The sequence below is a fragment of the Archocentrus centrarchus genome, chromosome 8, assembly GCF_007364275.1.
Source record: "Archocentrus centrarchus isolate MPI-CPG fArcCen1 chromosome 8, fArcCen1, whole genome shotgun sequence".
In the NCBI taxonomy this organism is placed as follows: Eukaryota; Metazoa; Chordata; class Actinopteri; order Cichliformes; family Cichlidae; genus Archocentrus; species Archocentrus centrarchus.
The window spans coordinates 24,153,923-24,174,596 of NC_044353.1; the positions used below are offsets into that span (position 1 = coordinate 24,153,923).

Consider the following 20,674-nt stretch of genomic DNA (forward strand, 5'->3'; position numbering starts at 1 on the left):
GGAGCATCTTGGCTGCGGTGTTTTTGTCTCTCTGTCAGTGAGCGCTCCTCCTGGGCCGAGGCGGCTGGAAGGGTTTGCAGAGAGCAGGTAAGAGCAGACGATAAGTTGCGTTTCCTCCGTTTAAAAAAAAACACCTCGGCCTCTCTTTGTCAGGCTGTATTTTAAATGGCTTCAGACGAGGTGCTTCAGTATGACTTCTTTTGTGAAGCGTCGGTCCTGCCCGTTCCCCCTCCGGTACTCCTTCTCCGAAGTAATGGGTCCTTTATCCTCAAAAACCAACACCTAGCGTCGCTTATGGCTGGTTGCATATTTCCATCTAAGGATTCTGACTAATTAGATTTTATAATTTCATATCAGAATTTGTCTGCCTTTGGAGGAATGTTTGAGTCTCGTGGTTGCTCCTCCGGTGCGTGCGTTTTTTTCTTTTTTTTTTTGTTCAGCGCATCACTGGAGGGTCACTGCGCGGCGTTAACCAGATTTATCAATAAAACACGTTTACGTCGTAATATTTCTACAGGAACTGAAAGCGCGTCTGCCACACTAACCCTGGTCTCATAACCTTTGGTTTCTTATCATTTATTTATTTTAAAGCCTTGCATTTTCCATAGGGCAGCATTAATTCATTAGATAGGCTCTGTTATTGTTGTGGTGGGCTTGTGTGTGTGTGTGTGTGTGTGTGTGTGTGTGTGTGTGTGTGTGTGTGTGTGTGTGTGTGGGGGGGTGGAAGGGGGGGGGTTGCCTCGTTACCTCAACTTTTAGTCTCATAAATCTTGCAGCATCCAACTCCTCTAAGTACGACGTCATTTCCAAAATGGCAAAAAAAATATAAATAAATAAAATATTTGGGTGTGTTTGCTCTTCGCTTTGAAACTTTTTTTTTTCTCTCAAGCACAATTCATAAAATGTTGCAACAAGCCAACCAGTTTATAATTTAATTAAAAAACGAAAATCTCGTTTAAGTCTGTAAGGGCTCGTGGGAGAGGGTGGGTCCCACGCATGCTGCAAGTTTTCATTATTTCCAGATGTTCTTCGGCGCTGCTTCTTGCCCTCAAGATTCGCTGGTCTCCCCGGCTGTAGCTGGCCAGTGGTCAGATGGGGTGTGTGTGTGTAAATGAGTTATATTATATTAGCAGGGCAGGTGGACCACATTCATTGCCATTACTTTCTCTCTCTCTCTCTCTCTTGAAAGACATTTCTAAACCTTGTTGATTTCTCAAATAGACTATCTAGAATCTTCCTGTTAGTTTTGCATGACTATATTATTTGTTTATGAATGCAGTGATTTTCTGAGAACCTTCATTGAAGGCACAGTCTAGTTTAATCAGATGTTGTTTTCATGGTGGGCATGCAAAATTTGGCAGGATGTGGGAGTTTAGTCATCAGCCTGTTACACTACATCATACAATACACCACTGTCCTGCTGTTGTGTAATGGGTTGCTGGCTGTATTAAATCACCTACCAGCAGCTGCATGGGGCTCACATGGTCTCTGTCCTGTCCCTCATGCCTTTACACGGAAAAAATGGTGGTATGTCACATAGAACGTGGTGTGTCATATAGAACCCACATATTGTAGTATAATTAAACAGCAATAAGGCCAGACAGACTTTCCATGTAAGTCAGCCCTTGTGATTGTAGGATTTATTGTAGGGCTGTTTTATTAAACTGCCTTTGTTTTAAGGGGACTGCTAATTAAATGTTTGCTTGTTAATTTGAGATCTGGTGAATCAAGTGTAGTAAAAGGGAGTCCCCCCCCCCCCCCCCCCCCCCCCCCCCCCGATTGCAGTTTGAGGATCTGTGTCCAGGTTGGTCTGCAGCTGGAGTTTCCTTCAGCTGATTTTTTTCACCAAGCTGGAATGTGATTGTCTCATTACAGCGTTCAGATCCGGGGGTGCAGTGGAGGAATGCACGGCCCATAAACCCCATTTGCACACTGGGCCACACGCCGGGCATTTAAATGGTTTAGCAAGGCTAATGAAATTACACCATGAGCCTGCGTGAGACTGTCTGTCACTGTCTTTGGTTTTTACTACAGATGAGCCTTTCAGAACAGTTTTACTGCATAATGAATCACCTGTTATATTAAGACAATAGACAATCTTTATTAAGTCTTTTATCACGTGAAAGAAGCTCTTGGTAATGGGCCGTCTTCATTTTATGCAGGCAGTTTGTTTTTAGTGTGTTAGTCTTCATCTCTACAAAAGCAGCATATGAATATGCACCATAACAACGTGACTATTAAACAGGAAGTTTTTGCACTAGAGTTTGATAAACATACAGCCCAGCATGAGGCTACTGTGGTCAAGACAGCAAGTTAATACTCCTACTTAACTCTGTTGATTAGGGAAAGCAGTGTAGTGAACATATGGTGAAAATCTGGCTTTTTTTTCTAAGTAATTCATTATCCTGCTGAATAAGCTGGCTGATCTCCTTTATTGCATTAATCGCTCAGAGAAGCCAGATGGACTGTACTGTCCAGTAAGCAACATTAACATGTGTAAAGTGCAGTGGATTTTTTTTTTTTTTCTGGTCTGTTTTGTTTTATTTATGTCTGTACAACCAGTGCATCAACAGCTTCATCAAATCAGGAAGTAATTGATAAGATTCCTGAGAAGGAAGTGCTTTACTTAAAATGGAAACTTCAGTGATATGACTTCCTGTGTTCTGCTGTGCCATCCGTTCAGCACCACAATACATGCTGACCTGATCTTTTAACCTTAAACTGCTCTGACTGGCTCTCCATCACCCCTCTGGCTGCTGTTTGGGTTTCCTCCCCTCCAGACCCCCACAGTTTCTCTTAAACAGAGCAGCCCTCTGCGTCTCCACTCGGCATCCGTCTTAATCCCCACCGCCACAACTGCTCAGGAATTTTCTCCCAAACTGCTTTTTTTTTTGTTTTTTGTTTCTTTTTTGTCTTTTTTCCGGTGCCGCTCCTTGCCGCTCAGCCCCACCCTTGCTCAGTTTCCTGTTGGAGGTCAGCACAATGACCAATAGCGGGGAGGCGGGTGTTTACTCTGCTCCTGTTCCAGAAGTAATGTGAGCTGGCCGGCCTCTCCTTTTGGCCGTAGTCTCTCTAACACCAGACTGCTTCAGCTCAGTGCCGTCTGCTCCTCCTCATCACCACGCCTTAATGTAAAAAACAGGCCTTTTTGCTAAAGGGCAGAAAGTCCTGGAGGTGACATCCCATTGGATTATGATTTCACTGTCCTAAATTTAATGGCCGCATTAGTCAAAAACCACATGTCCCACCAGCAGCATGAGAACACACTGTATGATGTGAGATCATCTGGCCTCGTTACACTTGGTGAAGGCCCTTTCTGTCAAGGGGTGACATATGCTCCTCAGCCACATTAAGCTTGGTGACAAATGGCTGTTGCTGCTTCTGCAGTTATTATTCTTTAGCTCTTCAGGAGAGATTTGTTGTAATTTTTCTGATTTATTATTCATTCAGGGCCAGTTGACTGAATGAAGCCATCTGTGCTGCAGAGTGAGGAGGAAGACAAAGAAGTCTCAGTAGATACAGAAGCGTCATTATGTGACATTTAAAAGTCTTCAGCACATCTTTTTTGAGGTCTGCAGCCTGTTACTCTGAGAAAAAAACAACTCTGAACAACAATAAGCTTTATTTAGTGTGACAAAGTGCTACTTGTCTTTAGGATTCTCTATTTTCTCTCTATTTTAGGAGAGGAATGCACAAATGATTGTAATCTTCTAGGTGGAGCCATGTGGGATTGTGAGGAGAGGTCCTCTTGAAACTTTATTTACTTGTTGTGAGAAACGCTCTGCGGTCCCTTTGTCTGATCTTTCAGATGTTTGTCCTGCATTAGCAGAAGCACTCATTCTGGTGTCAGCGTGATTCATTCTGGTGGAGTCCAAATCCGAGAACAGGCATGTTCTTCTCATTTCAGAAGTTTCCATCTAAAACTTTCTTTCCCCTCCTTTTGCAGTTTAGCCTGTCTTTCCTCACATCCCCCCTCTTTCTGTCCCACCCTCCCTCTCTCACTGTACTCCTTTCTCCCTCTCCTACCCCTGCTACTTTTTCCCCCCTTTTTCGTTTATGCTCTCCTTCTCCTTGTTACTCTTTCTCCTGGGCTGGGAGGAAGTGACTGGGTTGTTTCTGCGTCCTTGGGGAATAGAAAGATGAAGCTCCCTTTCCTGTAACCCTTTCTTCGTCAGACCTCAAATATGGTCTCCGTTTGGAAACAGACAATTAGCCTGGTATGATGACAGTGGGCACATAAACTGGAAATCTGAGAGCCTTTCTTTGAGAGCTGAAACTTTTCAGATAGATTAAAAACAGCTAAATCACTGGGCTTTCTTATCATCTGTCCCCTCACCTGAATAAATCAACTTAATATCTACAGCCGTGTTTGTTGATCTGTGGGAGTTGACAGGCTTCAGACAATGTTGGCGTGTGGTGGTGGTGGTGGTGGGTGTTTTCATCCATGTTCTGTGGGAGTCCATGGGAGTTCAGCTTGTCTCCTCTGTAATGTTTGGTATTTGCCATCCACGCCAACGCACAGTTATAACAGCCCTACATAGTCCACTGTCTTTGATCTCATTGAGAGTAGCTTTTGGATTTGATAACTCAGGTGGCCATGTATTCATACTACAGTATGTTTTTACTTCAGTATGTTTCACTCTCATCAGCACATATCGTGAGTTTTGTCAGCTTTGGAGCCCTTCTGGAGTTAGATATCAGTCACTCAGTGTATGTCCTGCATCTTGCGTTTCCACTTTCTGTCAGTGTGTGGGTCCATAACAGCTCTTCATCAACTGTTTGTTTGTTTTGAGGGAGATTTCCTTGCCACACACTTATCCACACTCTGTCTCCCGCTCCCTCTCTTTTTCTCTCTGATGCCCCTCCTTGCTTTCTATTAGAACCAGCTGTGGAACTAGAGGCTGAATGAATGGCTCTTTGTGATTTGGCTGTAGTTCCAGTTTAAAAGATGTTTCTCTCCCACCCCTACCCTCTGTGGTATTGGCATGGCAACACTATGAAACAATGGACAGAACAACAGCAGGCCTTGTTATGATATGACGCAAAGGTCACCCAGCGGTGTTTTTTAGGCTCCTAGACCTTCAGACAAAATGTCGACCGCACTCTCACAGCAGCCTGACTCTGAGCTGTGCTGTTGTAAGAGAATCAGCAGATGTTGTCATGCAGCACGTCTGGTGGACACTCACACAGCAGTTAAGTCTGTGTTGAAGGAAATGCATCATAAGGCTTATGAAATCAGTCTAGCCTTAGGTGATATGTGCAGGTGATGGCAGTTCCCACTAATCCAGTGGGTGGGGGTGTTTGTGTGTGGCACTGGATTTGGGAGCGTTAGAAAACTGACACATTACCCAATCACATGGCAGGGAGGCTCCCGCTTCCAGCCTTGAATTGATTAGAGAGCCTTGAACTGGAGAGAGGAATGGGGTGGGGGAAAAAGTATTTCTAGAAAGCTAGGAGAGGAGCACTTGCACATGAATCAAGCTTCATCTACATTGCACTACGAGAAGGTCAAAGAGTGATTTGCATCTTATGGGGGTATATTATTCACATCCAGTGTATCAGTCAAAACCACTGGAATGTTTTGGAATGCTTTTTTCCAGGTTTGCAACTTGTGTTTACCCTCATGTCAGGCCCACTCTTTTGTAACCTGTTATGAGTCTGTTTTTATCTCTTGTGTCAGCAGAGCAGCACACCCTTAATGGGATTTTACTGACATCCCCTGAAAGCTATTCTTCTAGATATCCCAGTTATTTTCATTTTTCTGGGCTACTAACTGATACAGTCAAAGGCAGTGACAGGCAAAGTTCAAGTTTCCTCTATTCTTATTCCCCGCAGGTGCTGACTGTAAGAGAGCAAGAAAAGGAAGGGAGAGGCAAGGAGCCTGGGGAGGAGAGATCCCGTCCTCGCAGCGCAAGCAGCTGGTATGAAGCAGAAAATAAATCCCTCTTTTCCTAATTCACAAACCATTCCCAAGCTTGAGCAATATAGCAATCACCGAAGACTGAGAGTCAGCAGTGCAGTGGAAAAATCCATAAAGGTCTTCTCTGGGTGGTAGAAAAAGCGGCAGTATGTTTGACTTAGCAGTACTGAGGTTTAATCCTTTGTAATGGCAATAATAAGGTGACTCAATGAAAGGAAGCAATAAGTTTGATAAACTAGGGAGAGTGGACTTTGAAATGAAGCCTGGCATTTTAAAATTACTCATCAGGGTGGTCTCAGTCCTCTGATACACCAAAGAGACAGGAATGTTTATCCATACTGTAAATCAAATCCAGTTTTTAACCCTTCAGTGGGATGCTGGAGTTTGGTTGAAAATGAATAATCCCGAAACTTTCCTGCACACGGGGGAACAAATCTTTTTCAATGGCGAGTATGAGAAGTCAATTAAGCTGCAGCATTATCTAGTTACTCTCGTGATATCCTACAGGACATACCACAGACGCGTAATTTGTGCTGGATGACCTGCATCTTACCCCCCAGGGGCTGTCTTAATCTTAATAGCAGGGAATGGAGGGAGTAGGCCAGACCATGCTAGCTTCCTCTAGCATGGTCTGCAGGTCTATAAAGAAGGTGGGGTGGGGGAGTAATGGAAGCAAGGCATTTGTCCTGGATGTAGGCTGGCTGGGGAGAGTTGCCGTGCTGGGGAAGGGCGAACGCTGGTTTCTGTTTAGATGTCATCTCAAAGGAACTCTGTTTAAACCCGAGAGACAGGGAGGAAGGTCAGCCACTCCACCCCAGCCTTACTCACACACCCAGGGGAGTACGTGTACACGTTAGCACATATGAAGCACTCTGAGCTGCTGCTGTTGTGGGAGCCTGTAGTGGAAAATAATCGGTTTAAATAAGATTTAAGAATTTGGAATTTAGTCGGGGGGATTATTATGAAACGAGGATGCCGAGGGTATCCCTTAAGCCCCACTTCATATGCATTATTTATAGAGCCTCTTGCTCAAGTAATTAGAGAAAATATTAAAATTACCAGAAATTTAGTTATAGGATAGAAAATAAGTTTTTATTCAGGACACAGATTAAATCTACACCCAAACTCTGTCTTATATTTATTCATCAAAAGAAAATATATATAAAAATGTAATATAAATAATATATTAGAACTATTTGTCACTAAACAACATTTTACTTCTTACCCTGTTCCTTTTTCAGTGGAGGTACCAGTTAAACAATTTCATGAATGGAAGTGAATGACTTCCCAATTTATATGGCAGGGTAAAAAAAACAAAAAACATGGGTACAACTTAAACCACTACAGCTAGCAGAAAGATAAAGGTGGAATGTCCCTCCCATGGTCAGACGACTGTTATAAAGCAGCACAGTTACAGTATTCAGTCCACTGGTGCAACAGTGGATATGATGCAAAATGGAAAGATCTAGATCTAAGCCACTTGGGTGTCCCCCTGCAATCCGTACTACGTGACGAATGCCCGATGAAAAAAAAAATCCCTACAAAACAGCAGATCTGAGTGTGGACATTGCTGGAGACAATGTAATAACACAAAAGCTGATTACTGTCTCATTGTTCAGCATTACAGTTTTTTTTTTTTTTTGTCTAGAAATACTAATTGAGTGTCAACTAGTATTTTGGAAAGAAACCAAAAGGACGACATCAGCCAGTCTGCTTGGCAGGCGTGTTCAGTTGCGAAACTACATACTCTAATTATATCTCATCAACTGTCCCCTGTCAGTGCTGTCCTCCACCCTCCTGTACGCATATTCTCTCACACAGTCTGTCTCCTCTGCAGCCACACTTCCTCCTTGTCCTACACTCACTTTCTCACACATGTAGTCATTCCCAGACCACACTGTACACCAGACAGCACATAATCATTCTGACACTTTCAATGGAGATAAACAGGCACTCAAACTGTAGGGTGAAGCAAGAGAACCATTTTTTTTTCCTTTTTTTAAATGCTCTGCAATATCAGTTAAATTTTGTTTTTCTCTCTCGTTATCTGCTATGTAAGTCCGACTAAAACTTTATATCTAGGGCATAATGTCCCCGTGTGTAAGCTGAAAGATAGTTTAAATTAAATTAACCAGTGTGGTTCTTTTTTACCACCATGGTGCCAATCTTAAAATGGGTCTGGGTGTTCATGCATGCCGTATTTCACGGCTCAAAAGTCTGTGGTAATCTTGGAATGAGAGGGTGATGAAAGGGTACAGATAAGGAGAATCACACCGAGAAATTAAACTGACTAAAGCACTTCAAAAATACCATGTCAATTTAGTCAGTGTTTCCAAGTGTCCTACTTTTCACAAACGAGCAAGCACAGGCTACGGTCACAAGATAGATGGAGGGAGAGAGAGGGCTCAACTTAGAGAAGAGAAGAAACAAAAAATAGCCTTAGACTGAGGCAAATACAGTTTGCCCTTAGAAACAAAGTAGTTTGCAGACTTCTGTTCTTGGCTCGTCAAAGCCAAAGTAATATAACGATGTTCAACTGACTAATGCCTAAGATGGCTTAAACGTTAGTTCCCCGGTTCCCACAAACTGATGACCTAGAAAGTTAATCTTTTCCAAGCAGACACAAACTCAGAGGCATGGCATTAGGGTTCTACATTTTTGCTGGCACTGTGCTGCTCTCTGTGGGAGGGGAAGGCACAGTGTTTTGTTTATAAAGAGTCAAAATATGTGTGTTACTTTTGGAAATGCATTGAAGTGAGTTATTAGCTTAGTTCTCTTCACTGTGCTTTTTTGTGCTAAATTAAATAGCATCTCAGTGTGCGGAGTGAAAGAAAGTGACTTGCTGAAACCTCCTGATCATCAGCTGATGCTTAGAGGGGTAAAACAGGAGCAGAAGAGCATAAAGAAAGGACAAATAGAGAAGGAACCAGAGATGGAAGAAGTACAGGAGGGAAAGTGGAGAGAGAGTCTGTAAATCCTAATGTGAGAGGCGAAGTAAGTGCACACAGATGATTCCTAATAAGGCTGTAACTGGCAAATCTCTGTCCTGGAATTAGCTGCCAGGAAACTTTCCCCCTGTAACTTCTCTTCACTGAATGCTAGGAACAGAAACAAATGCACAATCAACTGTGACCCAATATGTTCAAAAAAATGAAGGGATAAAATAAGGAATGGAGGCAGGCGGGTGATGCAGTGGAAGAAAGGGTAGTGCTATTTCTAACCATCATACAGAAAACAATGCAGTCAACAATAGTAATAATTTATTTCTGGAAACACAATGTCATGCATTACTTATACTTTACAGTAAACCTATAGGATGTCATTTAAAACACTGATGTTGTTAGGTTTCAGTCGGGCATGGACAGTTTTGTATTACAGCATTAACTGCATCTTATTATTACTGCAAGAAAATACTTTTTTTTTTATTTATAAAAATGTTTAGTATGCACATGTGTAACTTCAACAATTCGGTCTCTCCACAGGTGAGAGAGTGTGCGTGACTGTTTAAAAAGCAGCCACAGGATCATTATGGCTCAGGTGCTGCATATGGACCCCGGCTTCCCAGGTGCACTCTATGTTTTATTATTCCTTATAATATATAAAGATGGAGATAAGTCAGTGATTTTGTTAGGATTTAAACTATCACACAACTTGCATGTAATTTAACTGTAAGGTCATGCCATTATGAACTCCACCAGTCCACTTTGTACCTAATTTGGTACGTTTATAAATATGTAGTAGCTCCAAGTTGATGCTTTTTCTAAAGTCTGAACCCAAGATTAGATGCAGATTTCCATTTGTTTAAAGTTTATTTCCTTCCCCTGCAGGGAAACTCAACCCGCCTGCTCCCCCTTCCCTGCACGCCAAAGAACAGGAGGCGCCCTACTCAGTGGAGACCCCCTATGGCTACCGTCTGGACCTAGACTTCCTTAAATATGTTAACGACATAGAGAAGGGAAACACTATCAAGAAGGTGCCTGTCCAACGCCGGCCACGCTATGGCTCTTTGCCCCGTGGCTATGGCTACGCTGGCTCCTGGTGGACCTCCACAGAGTCTCTCTGCTCCAATGCCAGCGTGGACAGCCGGCATTCCTCCTACTCCTACTGTGCCCCAGGCTACCACACATCACAAAGACCCAGCTTCAGTACTGCCCGGGTGGAGAAGACTCTGTTAGATGCTCGCAGGAAGCTGGAAGAAGAAAAAGAGGGGCGGAGATTCTCCAACCTCGGCAGCATGCACAGCAGTGTAGCAGGCTCTAACACCTCTATAAGCAGTGCGCACAGCTTCAACCGGTCACAGAGTGGAGGTGGATCTTTCACTCCCCTGAGCTCTGGCCTGTCCACCCCAGTGACTCCAACCCCTGCTCACTTGCAGCATGTCAGGGAGCAGATGGCTGCAGCCCTGAGAAAGATAAGGGAGCTAGAAGAGCAAGTGAAGACAATCCCTGTGCTCCAGGTTAAAATCTCAGTGCTGCAGGAAGAAAAACGGCAGCTCAGTGTCCAGTTGAAGAGCCAAAAATTCCTGGGCCACACTCTGGGGTTCAACCGAGGCCGCCCTCGAGGGGAGCTCTATATTGACATCCCTGAAGAAGAAATTAATACTGGAGCTAAGAGCAACAGCAAGCCAGCAGGGTCACTGTCCCCCACCACACCTGATGGGTCCAAGCAAGACTCAGGATGTGAGATTGAGGACACAGTGATTGTGGGTGGAGCACGACCAGATGCAAAGCGGGAACTGCGCACCATTGGAGTGGGACCAGAGGACTCAAGAGGAAGTCGCCATGTGGGGGTCTGGGTTCAAGAGAAGGATCTGGGGCTGCTGCCTGAGACAGATGCCCTTAAAAATCAAGTGGGTCAGCTTGAGGGCCAACTAAAGAGGACAATGCAGGAACTACAGGCTGCACAGCAGCAGGTGGCAGCGGTCCAGAAGGTCCCTCAGGCAGAGCATCCAGTCATAGCAACCAGCATGGGCTGGCAGGAGCCTCAAGGCTGCAGCCTGCATACACTGGTCAGCTTCACACAGCAGCGGCAACAGAGGGACCAGAGAACTGTAGGAATCCAGGTGTACACACTGGAGCAGCCGACTGTGGTGGAGGTGGGAACACTGCTCCGAGCAGAGACCTGCAGCTCCCCCACCCGTCATGCACCTGCTGGAGGCGTGGAGTGTCACCACAGAGAAAGAACTGAAGGTCTGTTTCAGTGACACCAACTACTGGCTTATTAGTTTTACAGGAACAGTCTGATGCAGTCCAATGAAAGAGCAATTTGTGAAGTGTATGCAGAAATTTTCCCAGATATGGATTAAGCCAAGTCCTAAACTAAAAAGAAAAATTTAGTGAAGATCAAAGACCAAAGTTTTTGGTCCAAGGCTAGACTTAATCCATGTCTGGGAAACCGAAACATATTGTTCATTATTTGGTGACTTTTTTCAGAGACGATATGAGTTCCTAGAAAAGTCTGTCACCCTTCAATCTATGTTTGTAGTTAAAGTTGAAAACAGGTTTACTATGCTTATTGAGTGGTCAATAATCTCTGTCCAAATAATTGTTGTTTGTTATATTGTTGTTGTGTTTGTTAGTACATTTAGCTTGGTATTAGTCTTTCTTCAAAATATAGATAGAATTAATTAATGTTCAACTCAGTAATCATTGATAACACCTGCTGTTCAGCTGACCTGTGGTGTTCCCCAAGGGTCCATCCTGGAACCCTTTTTGTTGTCTGTTTGAATGTCACCATTAGATCATTTAATCTGCAAACACAATTCACAAAGCATCAGAAACACATCTGAATTTAAATTCTAATACAACACTATTACAAATTGCAGCATTTGAAAATGCCAATGATTTATTGTATTGCTCCTGGATTGGATTGCATGAGATTCAGCTTTACAGTAGAATTTATTAATTGCATTACTCTGCAAAATGATTGATTAGTTAGCTTTTAAACGTTTTCTTTTCTTGCCTCTCAGATGCTTTAGTTGAGTTGCCAATTGCAGTCAGCTCCAAGCAGGTACGCGATGTCCTGAAGAGCAGGTTGTCCACATCAGTACCTGTAGCTAATCCTGCCATCGCTGTAGCATCTGATGATCGGACTGTGCATAAAGAAGAAGCCAACGAGTCTATCCAGCCACAAGAAGACTTACCTAAGACAGGTATGTGGTTTAAACTAGCTTCTTCTGACCAAATCATATTCATACTGTATGTGTAATCACTGGCATCTTTTCTAGCCTCTCCCCAATCGTCTCTGAGATCAATTATGAAGCGGAAAGCAGAAGGTGAACCAGGTTCACCCTCTACAAAGAAAAACTTACAGTTCATTGGAGTCAATGGAGGGTAAGTGTTGGCCACTGCATAGCAGCAGTCAGACCTTTTCATCCACTGAGCACTGTGTCAAGGGAATACTGTCAGTGTAAAAAGTAAAAAAGTAGAAAAGCTGTTCTATTCCCTGCAAAGACTCTGAGCTGTTTGAGCTGAGTGAAAAGTGTTCTTGTCTTACAGCTATGAGTCCACATCCTCAGAAGATAGCAGCAGTGAGAGCTCAGATGAGGGGAGTGACTCTAGCGAATATCATGAAGCCAGAGAGAAACTACCAGAGTCTACAGTCCAGCACCAGCAGACAACACACAACAAGGATTCCCAGCAAGAAGAAAGCACCAGTGTACCTCAGCAAAATGCCATCAAACTGCCAGTTGCCATTCCAGACTCAAGTCCCAGCCACTCTGCAACTGTAGACATAATACCATCAAACAAAGTGCCCCAGTCACCAGCAACAGACACTGTGGTGCAAAAATGCACCTCACAGCCAACAGCACCAGACCACACCATAACTCCTCCATGTTCATCAAATTATTCTGAGACCGTCAAACAGTCATCAGAAAAGCACAAACAAAAGGTCACCTCCACACCAGTTAGCACTGAATCCACTCCTGAGCAAAAGTCTTCACTCACATGTTCTTCATCGCCAGACATCCCTAAAACCAGTGAGAACACCCAGCATCATTACACCATCCAGTCAGAGACCAAGCCAGCAACTGAACATATTTCAAATGACACTGCCACCGCACCTTCAAAACAAGTCAGGTAAGTGTACACACAGTCTGTCTGTAAGGATTAAAGGATCTATGAACATCTGAGAGTGATGTTGTCTCCTTGTCTGTCACAGACTGGAGCTGAGTGACAGCCTGATTTCAGCTCTGCATGCCCTGCAGAAAGCCCTGGGGGAACCCAATGCCTTCAGCCAACAAGCAGCAGTACGTTTTAAATATAATTCACATTTCTCCACCAGGAAAATCAGCTCACTGTCATTACTTCTTTCTAGGAAGTCCATGAAGATGTTGTAATATTAATTTTTGATTTATGCCAGATGCCCTTCCTGATGAAACCCTTCCGATATATCTGGGCTTGAGACAGGCGTACACTGGCTTGTGCTCCCCCCTCCCCATGGCTGTAATATAAAATACTAAATTAAAACTCTTAACATTGGTTTCATAAGTTTTGCAAGTACTGAAATCACAAACAACACATTAACTCGAGGCTTGTCCTGAGGTTTGGTTTCCAGTGAACCCTTTTCAGATTTTTGATGTCGTTCTTCCAACCCATGCTCTTGCATTTCTCCAGACATCTGTCAAATGTTTATTTGCCTTAACTGTCCTCATTGTGTCTGATCTCAGAGGGCAGCTTACACCACAGTGCTGCAAGAGTGGCTGCGTGTGTCCTGCCACAAAACAGCCGACACAGCTGTCGTCAAGGCCTACATGGACACCTTTGCCTCAATCTCCCCTCAGCTGCTGGAGTTTGTCATAAATATGGCTGACGGCAATGGGAATACAGCACTTCACTACACTGTTTCCCACTCCAACTTCCCTGTGGTGAAACTTCTGCTGGACACTGGTGAGTTATGTCCTTTTTTTTTTGAGAAAACACAAGAGTATCTAGAAAGATATTGGATAATAAGAGAGGGAAAATCTCACAAGACTCAAGGTAGTCAAGTGTTAAGATTATTTACTAAAACACTGAATTTTAGTGTTTACTATAATTTAAATGTGATAATCTCAATTAAGGCACAGTAAGCAGTTATATTAAATTATTACTGTTAGTCCATTAAAATATGAACCCCTTCCTGAGCTATTCCTGTCTCATATATGGCAGCAATCCCTGGTATTGTGTTGTGCTGCTGTTGTATCACCTGTCACATTGATTGACCTCTTTACCCGACAGGCTTGTGTAACGCTGACAAGCAGAACAAGGCGGGCTACACGGCCATCATGCTGACGGCTCTGGCTGCCTTCCACTCCGACAGTGACCTTCAAACCGTCCTGCAGCTGCTGCGCACAGGGGATGTCAATGCCAAGGCCAGCCAGGTGCACCCTCTGCTGTTCATTTGGTTTTACTGCATCCTACACCCAACAAAACCCATGTTACACATTTGGACATGGCAACGACAGCATAAAATGGGTTATGTTTCAAAAGCTGTAATTGTTGCACAAGTAAAATTTTGCAGACAGCTGGCCAAATGTTTCACACTGTCAAAAGCTGTCACAATAGCGACACTTTGTGGTCAGTTAGAAAGTTGCACTCCTGTAAAACTTTCCCTGTCGCCTGCTGCATGCTTTCAGGGAAAAAGTGACCAGATCCTAGCAAACTAAATGTGGGATTTAGGGAAGAATGTGTTTATGTGAGGAACAATGTGGGACATGATAATAACTCTGGGAGGCTTTTAGCATGTGAAGGCCATATTTTATTTGAATCCAACCTTCTCAAGGAAATACAATGAGCATTAAAAGCATTAAATTTATTCTTCCATTTATCCCATAAACCTTTATCTCTGTAAGCATCTAAGAGTGGGTTTCAGAGGGGATGCGTCAACTGAGACATTTCTTTCTGAGCTACAGGTTTACTGGGAAAAAATTACAAAACTCCTTACACCAGTTCCACTCAGTTATTAGAATTTTTCAGTCTTTATTATAGCTGGAATTTTTTTCATTTGTGGTAGTTTTACTCATAGTACACTGCATGTGTTAGTTTTACACATATCCCACAAAAAAATCCACATAGCTTGTGACTTTGTGGAAATACAGCCATTCGGTAAAAGCCACAATTCAGAAAAGTATTTGATTTGTGTAAACTAGAACTGATAAAAATGTGGAACACTGTGGGACAGGAGGACAAGGGATAAAAAGTTGTAGACAAAAACAGGCTACCAGTTCTCATCTGCTCAGCAATCACATTATAATTTCTCCAGAAACTGCACCTTCTAGTGCCTGTCTTTGCTTAAAATGTATCCACTGCAGCATGTACACAAATGCAGTCTTGATGTGTCCACATTTTGGAAATCGAGGTAACTAATGAGAGTAATTATGATTTTAAACAATGTGTGTTTGTAGGCTGGACAGACGGCGCTGATGCTGGCAGTCAGTCACGGTAGAGGGGACATGGTGCGAGCACTGCTGTCATGCGGGGCACAAGTTAACGTCCGTGATGACGACGGCTCCACTGCACTCATGTGTGCCTGTGAACACGGTCATGTGGACATTGTGCGTCAGCTGCTGTCAGTGCCGGGATGTGATGCCACTCTCACCGATAATGTAAGCATTTCAGTTCTATCTGTGATTATGACAAGTCTACTCAAACACAATGTTTCACCATTTTTTCCTAATTGTATTAAACAGGATGGCAGTACTGCTCTGTCCATTGCCCTTGAAGCCAGTCAGAATGACATTGCTGTACTTCTGTACGCTCACCTCAACTTTGCAAAACCTCCTTCCCCTGTGAGTAACTAACTACACCGCTAATGCAGAAAGTAGCCCCTTCCCACCAACATTCATCTATCCAAGAAATGTGTCATGGAATTGTCTAAAATCTCAATATGGACTTTATTGTTAAGCTGAGGAGTTGTAGGAAATCCCTCAATAACAACATTTACACGCACACAGTGTTTTGCTTTTATTTTGAGAAACAACATTATTAATTCTAAGCTCTTTCCATGGCTAATAACACATGAATAGTAATAGTAGTACTCCTGTTTGCATGCAGCCCATCCAGATAACATTTTTTCCATCACTTATACAACCATGCACGCACACTCACCCTTAGTCATTCCTTCAACCGCCCTCTTGAAAAGCCTCCCTGGATGATCTGGGTGGTGTTACAGTGTTTGTGTGTTTCCAAAAATCTGTTGTTATGCAAGAGTTATGTATGGTTTACAACACATCTGCAGAAATCAAAGTTGGCATTGAGTTGAGCAAAAATAAAAAATAAGAAAATCTGTCTAAGCTAGAAAGCAGTTATTTGCAAGCTGGCAGTTGTCCTACCAGTCACTGTCTAGAATACATACAAAATTTTCACCTATGGTGAGAGTGTCACAAACAGGCTGTATGGTGTTTGCTTGTGTAGCTCTTTGATTAGACAGAGAGTGAGGGATATTCATCAAATTTATTTATTTTTTGGTTCCACTGATGTGTTTCTCTGTCCTACCTTCTTTCAGACATGCATGACTATCCCAGCCTTTCAGCTGGCTAAGCTGGTTTGTGTATAGCATGTAGCTGAGTGTAAATGGGCAAGATGTGACACAAACTGCAGTACAAACCCCAACTGAGGCACAGACTGCAGATGTGCTTTATACATTTTTTTCCCCCCTACAGCCTGGCTAATGAACGGCATCAAGGAATGGGAGACACGAGATGCTAACAAAGAAAGCATTTAGAAAAACTGTAATTAACTAACAGGAATGTGTAATTATCAGCAAGTCAGTGGAGTAAAGTATGTATGGATGAGTGGTCATGTATGCTGAAAGCAGGAGAAGGAAACTCAAGGCCCAAGCTGTAGGAGAGCCAGTCAGTCAGAGCCTTTATAGCTGAGCACACCTGGCCCAGGTGTTGCTCCTCCAGCTTATTATCCTCAGTCAGCTCCTTTGGGACAAGGCACAGCACAACAAAACAAAGGGGTCATGGCAATGTGTAAAGAACCCTTCTAACACAACAATGTCTTAACCATAAAGCGCTTCATTAGGATTCATTCTGAATATCCAAACAGAATGTGCTTGTTTCAATGACCCCTTATCAAATTTAGAATATGTTTCATATTTTAAATAAGAGTGTAATATTAATGTGCATGTAAATGTAGTGATCAAGAGGTCCTTTACATGAATAAAAGCATCTCCTGGAAGAGACAATATATTGCAAATATATTGTACCGCTGTACCGGTCTGTCGTGGTGAAGAGAGAGCTGAGCATGAAAACAAAGCTGTCAGTTTACCAATCAGTCTACATTCCTTCCCTCACCTATGGTTAAGAGCTGTGGGAAGTGACTAAACAAATGAAGCAGATACAAGCAGTAGAAATGGGTTTCCTCTGAAGGGTGGTGGGGTCTCTGTCACAGATAGGGTGAGGTGCTTGGTCATTTGGGAGGGGCTCAGAGTAGAGCTGCTATATCTCACAAGGTATTTTGAGCATGTTCTAGTGGGAGGAGGCTCCATGGATGGATGGATGGATGGATGGATGGACTAACCATAATGGATTTGATAAAAAAGTTCTAAACTATAATATTATTTACTTTTTCCAGGTTTCGCCCAAGTCTCCCCTCTTGGGTTCCTCTCCTCCTGCTGGTGAACCAAAATAAACCACACGCCTACAGCTCAGCTACACAGCCAATCCACGGATGTTTATTCATCCATGTAATTAGAAGAAACATTAAGTTTGTTTGTGCATTTGTTTTTCACCCTGAATAATTTAAGTACACCATAATGTGCAGATAATTACATGAGAGCTTGCACCATTGTTATCTGTTGCATTTTGTACACCGTGGTCTTACTTTAATCCCAGTGGTGGTTGGAAAAGTTTGAAACTGAACCTATAATGGATGTCATTCTAGTTGTCAGCATTACTTTTACAAATCCAAACTGTTCACGGCATTTCACTATACGTTACATTGTTATGCACTCGTTATTTGATTCCATAGCAATCTTATATTAGTTGGCTCATAGAGCAGTGTGTTTTCATTGTACCATAGGCGTTCCACAGTAGCATTGTTTTGTGTGACCATCACAGTCATTTGGAATAACAGAAGCCACTCCTCTCATAGATAAGTGTCCTTGCATCAACTAGCTCATTGGTGCTACAAAATATTTCAAACACTTCAATAGTATGTCAATATTTATACACAAGATTTATTTACTTGAGAGTATTTTTGATATTGATTTTTTTTTAAATTCCGACTTAATTCAGGACCTCATGGTTTTATTTCCCAGGTGTTGGTTAACTTTTACACCTTTTTAACCAGAAATTAATTTAATGTGTTGACCACATTCCCCAAATTAAACCCAAAGATGTCTGCCTCCCATCACCTCTTTGGCACTGCTTATTGTGGTAATAATATTAACACACGGAGCGTGAAAAAGAGGTCGCCATTATTCTCTGATGGCTGCGGTACTATGGTCTCTGTATTTTTATATGTGAAGGTTTTTTTGGATGGTTGATTGGAAGGTATCTATGTTTGTGATGTGTGCTCATAAAATTTAACAAGACTTTGTAGAGAAGTGACTGAAAGCACTGGTGAAGCCAGTGAGATTCGTCAGGGAACCAGAAAGTAAGGGATTTTGGTCTTAAAAGGACGTGCCATGTAAGATAGGAATATTAAAATAATATATGTCAGTGTAAACTGGTAATTATACCTAAAATCTAACTCCTTGAACTGAAGTGCGTAGGCTATTGATGTCAAAATTTCTATTACTTTTTAAAGATGTTTTACCAATTTTCATATTCTCTTTTCAGCAAATCTTTTATAAACTTTCAATTTTTTTAATTTAACTATCTATCTTTTATACATTTGGAGTTTTTAAGCTCACGCCTGCATTATGTAATCACACAGCTCTGTAGTTTATGTTTTATGATGGTTTATGTAAAATGCTAGATTGTGTCTACTCTTCTAATTTGTGCATTTTGGAAAATAATAAATAAATGTGGACCACATGTGTTTTCCTTCAAATTTATTGTTTTCTTTTGAGTTCCCTTCAGTGATGTATTTATTCCTTATAAAATCATGCAGATATTTGTTACCAGTGCTTGTTTCTCTTACTCTGCATCACAGACATTAAAGTGGTTTAGTTTTGCTATTGAAACCATAATATACAGTCTTCTTCTTTCAGGGACTCTCTTCAACATCCTCTGTCCAGTATATTCACTATCTTTTATCTGGTCCAAACCATCTCGCCTCTCTTGCTCTCTCTGATAAACTCATTTTTATCTTGTCCATCCCGGTCCCTCCCAGTGAAACCCTTACCATCTTTAGCTCAGCCTCTTGTCTGTGCCACCATTTCCAAACCACACAAAATAGCAGGTCTCGCTACCATCTTTTAAACCTTCCCTCTCACTGCTGTCCTTATGTCACAAGTCACCCCTGACACCCGTCTCCACCCGCTCCACCCTGTCTGCACTCTCTTCTTCAGGCCTCTTGTGTACTCTCCGTTGCTTTGGATGGTTTACCCCAAAAGTTCCACTAGAGGGAGTTCCAACACAAATAGCTGTGTTTTCCCTCAGACTGCATCCCATCCCTGGTGCACAGCAACACTGGCACTGCTAACTAATGTAAAGCGGTTATTACCTCCTGTGTTTTTAGTAGTGTTTGCACACATAACCTCTGTAAACCCAATAGCTGGAAATGTTTTCAATGAATTCTGCTAAAACTTTATAGGGGTATAGAGTGGGGTCAGGTTAACAATCCATTAAAATTTAGCTTACATTAACCAAGGTCTGTTGTTGGTTGAAAATTGACAAAAAGTCTTAGAAAAAAATGAGAAACTATGATTTTTACAAGTGTGATAGTTATTATTAACAAATAGAAAATAAAGTATATATATTTAATATATGTCTGACCTCTCCTTCAAGATCAATAGATTAATCTGAAATTCACAGTGTTAATAATGTTATATAGAGCAACAGTATTTAAAAGTATCTTTCTTACTGCCATTGTTTGTATTGACAACATATAGGCATATAGGGAATTACTTTGGACAACTGACCTCTTCTTCCAGGTCAAATAAAGCCAAACTTTAATAAAATGTCTTTTATCTTCACAACAGCTTAAAAATTGACTGCCTTTGTTTGTATTGGCAACATTTATGAAATGATACTGGTATATGGGGATTCTAAATATCACATTATAGCATTGCATCTGAATATCATGTCACATTTGACCTCTGACCTCACTGGGGCTGGGGCTGGATATCACTAAAAAAAAAACCCAAAAAACATAATGAACAATAACTGCTTTGATGCACCAAAATCATCTCTATAATTTTGTTCTTTTTTAGTATTAAGCATCATGTTGAGGTGTAACTGTTAAAATTAGTCAATGCCTCTGCAAAACTGCACTGCAGTAAGAAACGTAAATTGATGCAGAAACTACAGCAAGGCAAGAAAGGCATGGAAATATGAACAACAAGTTTAAACAAACGCTTAAGGACAGCACTCTGAACAACTACGTAAACTGAAGCAATAATCTAGAGGACTGGGGTGTAGTATAAATGAGTCTTAGTGGTAACTCTCACAGACCTAAGCTCAGTAACTGTGTGTGTGTGTGTGTGTGTGTGTGTGTGTGTGTGTGTGTGTGTGTGTGTGTGTGTGTGTGTGTGTGTGTGTGTGTGTGTGTGTGTGTGTGTGTGTAGGCCAGGGACCACGTGGCCCTGATACACAGACCTATGCACAACCTATAAGCCTGTGCAAACGTTCGTGGTTTCCTGTGCTTTTCATGTTGTATGGCT

General features: G+C 42.2%; 1 protein-coding gene across 1 annotated transcript; it reads left to right on the forward strand.

The window, feature by feature from the left end:
• The first annotated feature begins 14 nt into the window (after positions 1-14).
• On the forward strand, positions 15-18,884 carry kank2 (KN motif and ankyrin repeat domains 2). Its single transcript, XM_030736088.1, has 13 exons — positions 15-87; positions 5,836-5,921; positions 9,403-9,485; positions 9,748-11,109; positions 11,889-12,071; positions 12,147-12,252; positions 12,418-12,999; positions 13,082-13,169; positions 13,590-13,809; positions 14,137-14,279; positions 15,303-15,503; positions 15,588-15,686; positions 17,479-18,884. Exons 3-13 carry the CDS (start codon positions 9,449-9,451, stop codon positions 17,533-17,535), a joined length of 3,078 nt encoding a protein of 1,025 aa, XP_030591948.1. The 5' UTR covers positions 15-87; positions 5,836-5,921; positions 9,403-9,448; the 3' UTR covers positions 17,536-18,884.
• The last annotated feature ends 1,790 nt before the right edge of the window (positions 18,885-20,674 follow it).

Excerpts from the sequence above, each read along its gene's own strand:
- kank2 (XM_030736088.1), top strand. The coding sequence starts at position 9,449 with ATGGCTCAGGTGCTGCATATGGACCCCGGCTTCCCAG. Across the intron at positions 12,072-12,146 it reads AGAAGACTTACCTAAGACAG|CCTCTCCCCAATCGTCTCTG; the intron begins GTATGTGGTTTA and ends CATCTTTTCTAG. Across the intron at positions 13,000-13,081 it reads GCACCTTCAAAACAAGTCAG|ACTGGAGCTGAGTGACAGCC; the intron begins GTAAGTGTACAC and ends TGTCTGTCACAG.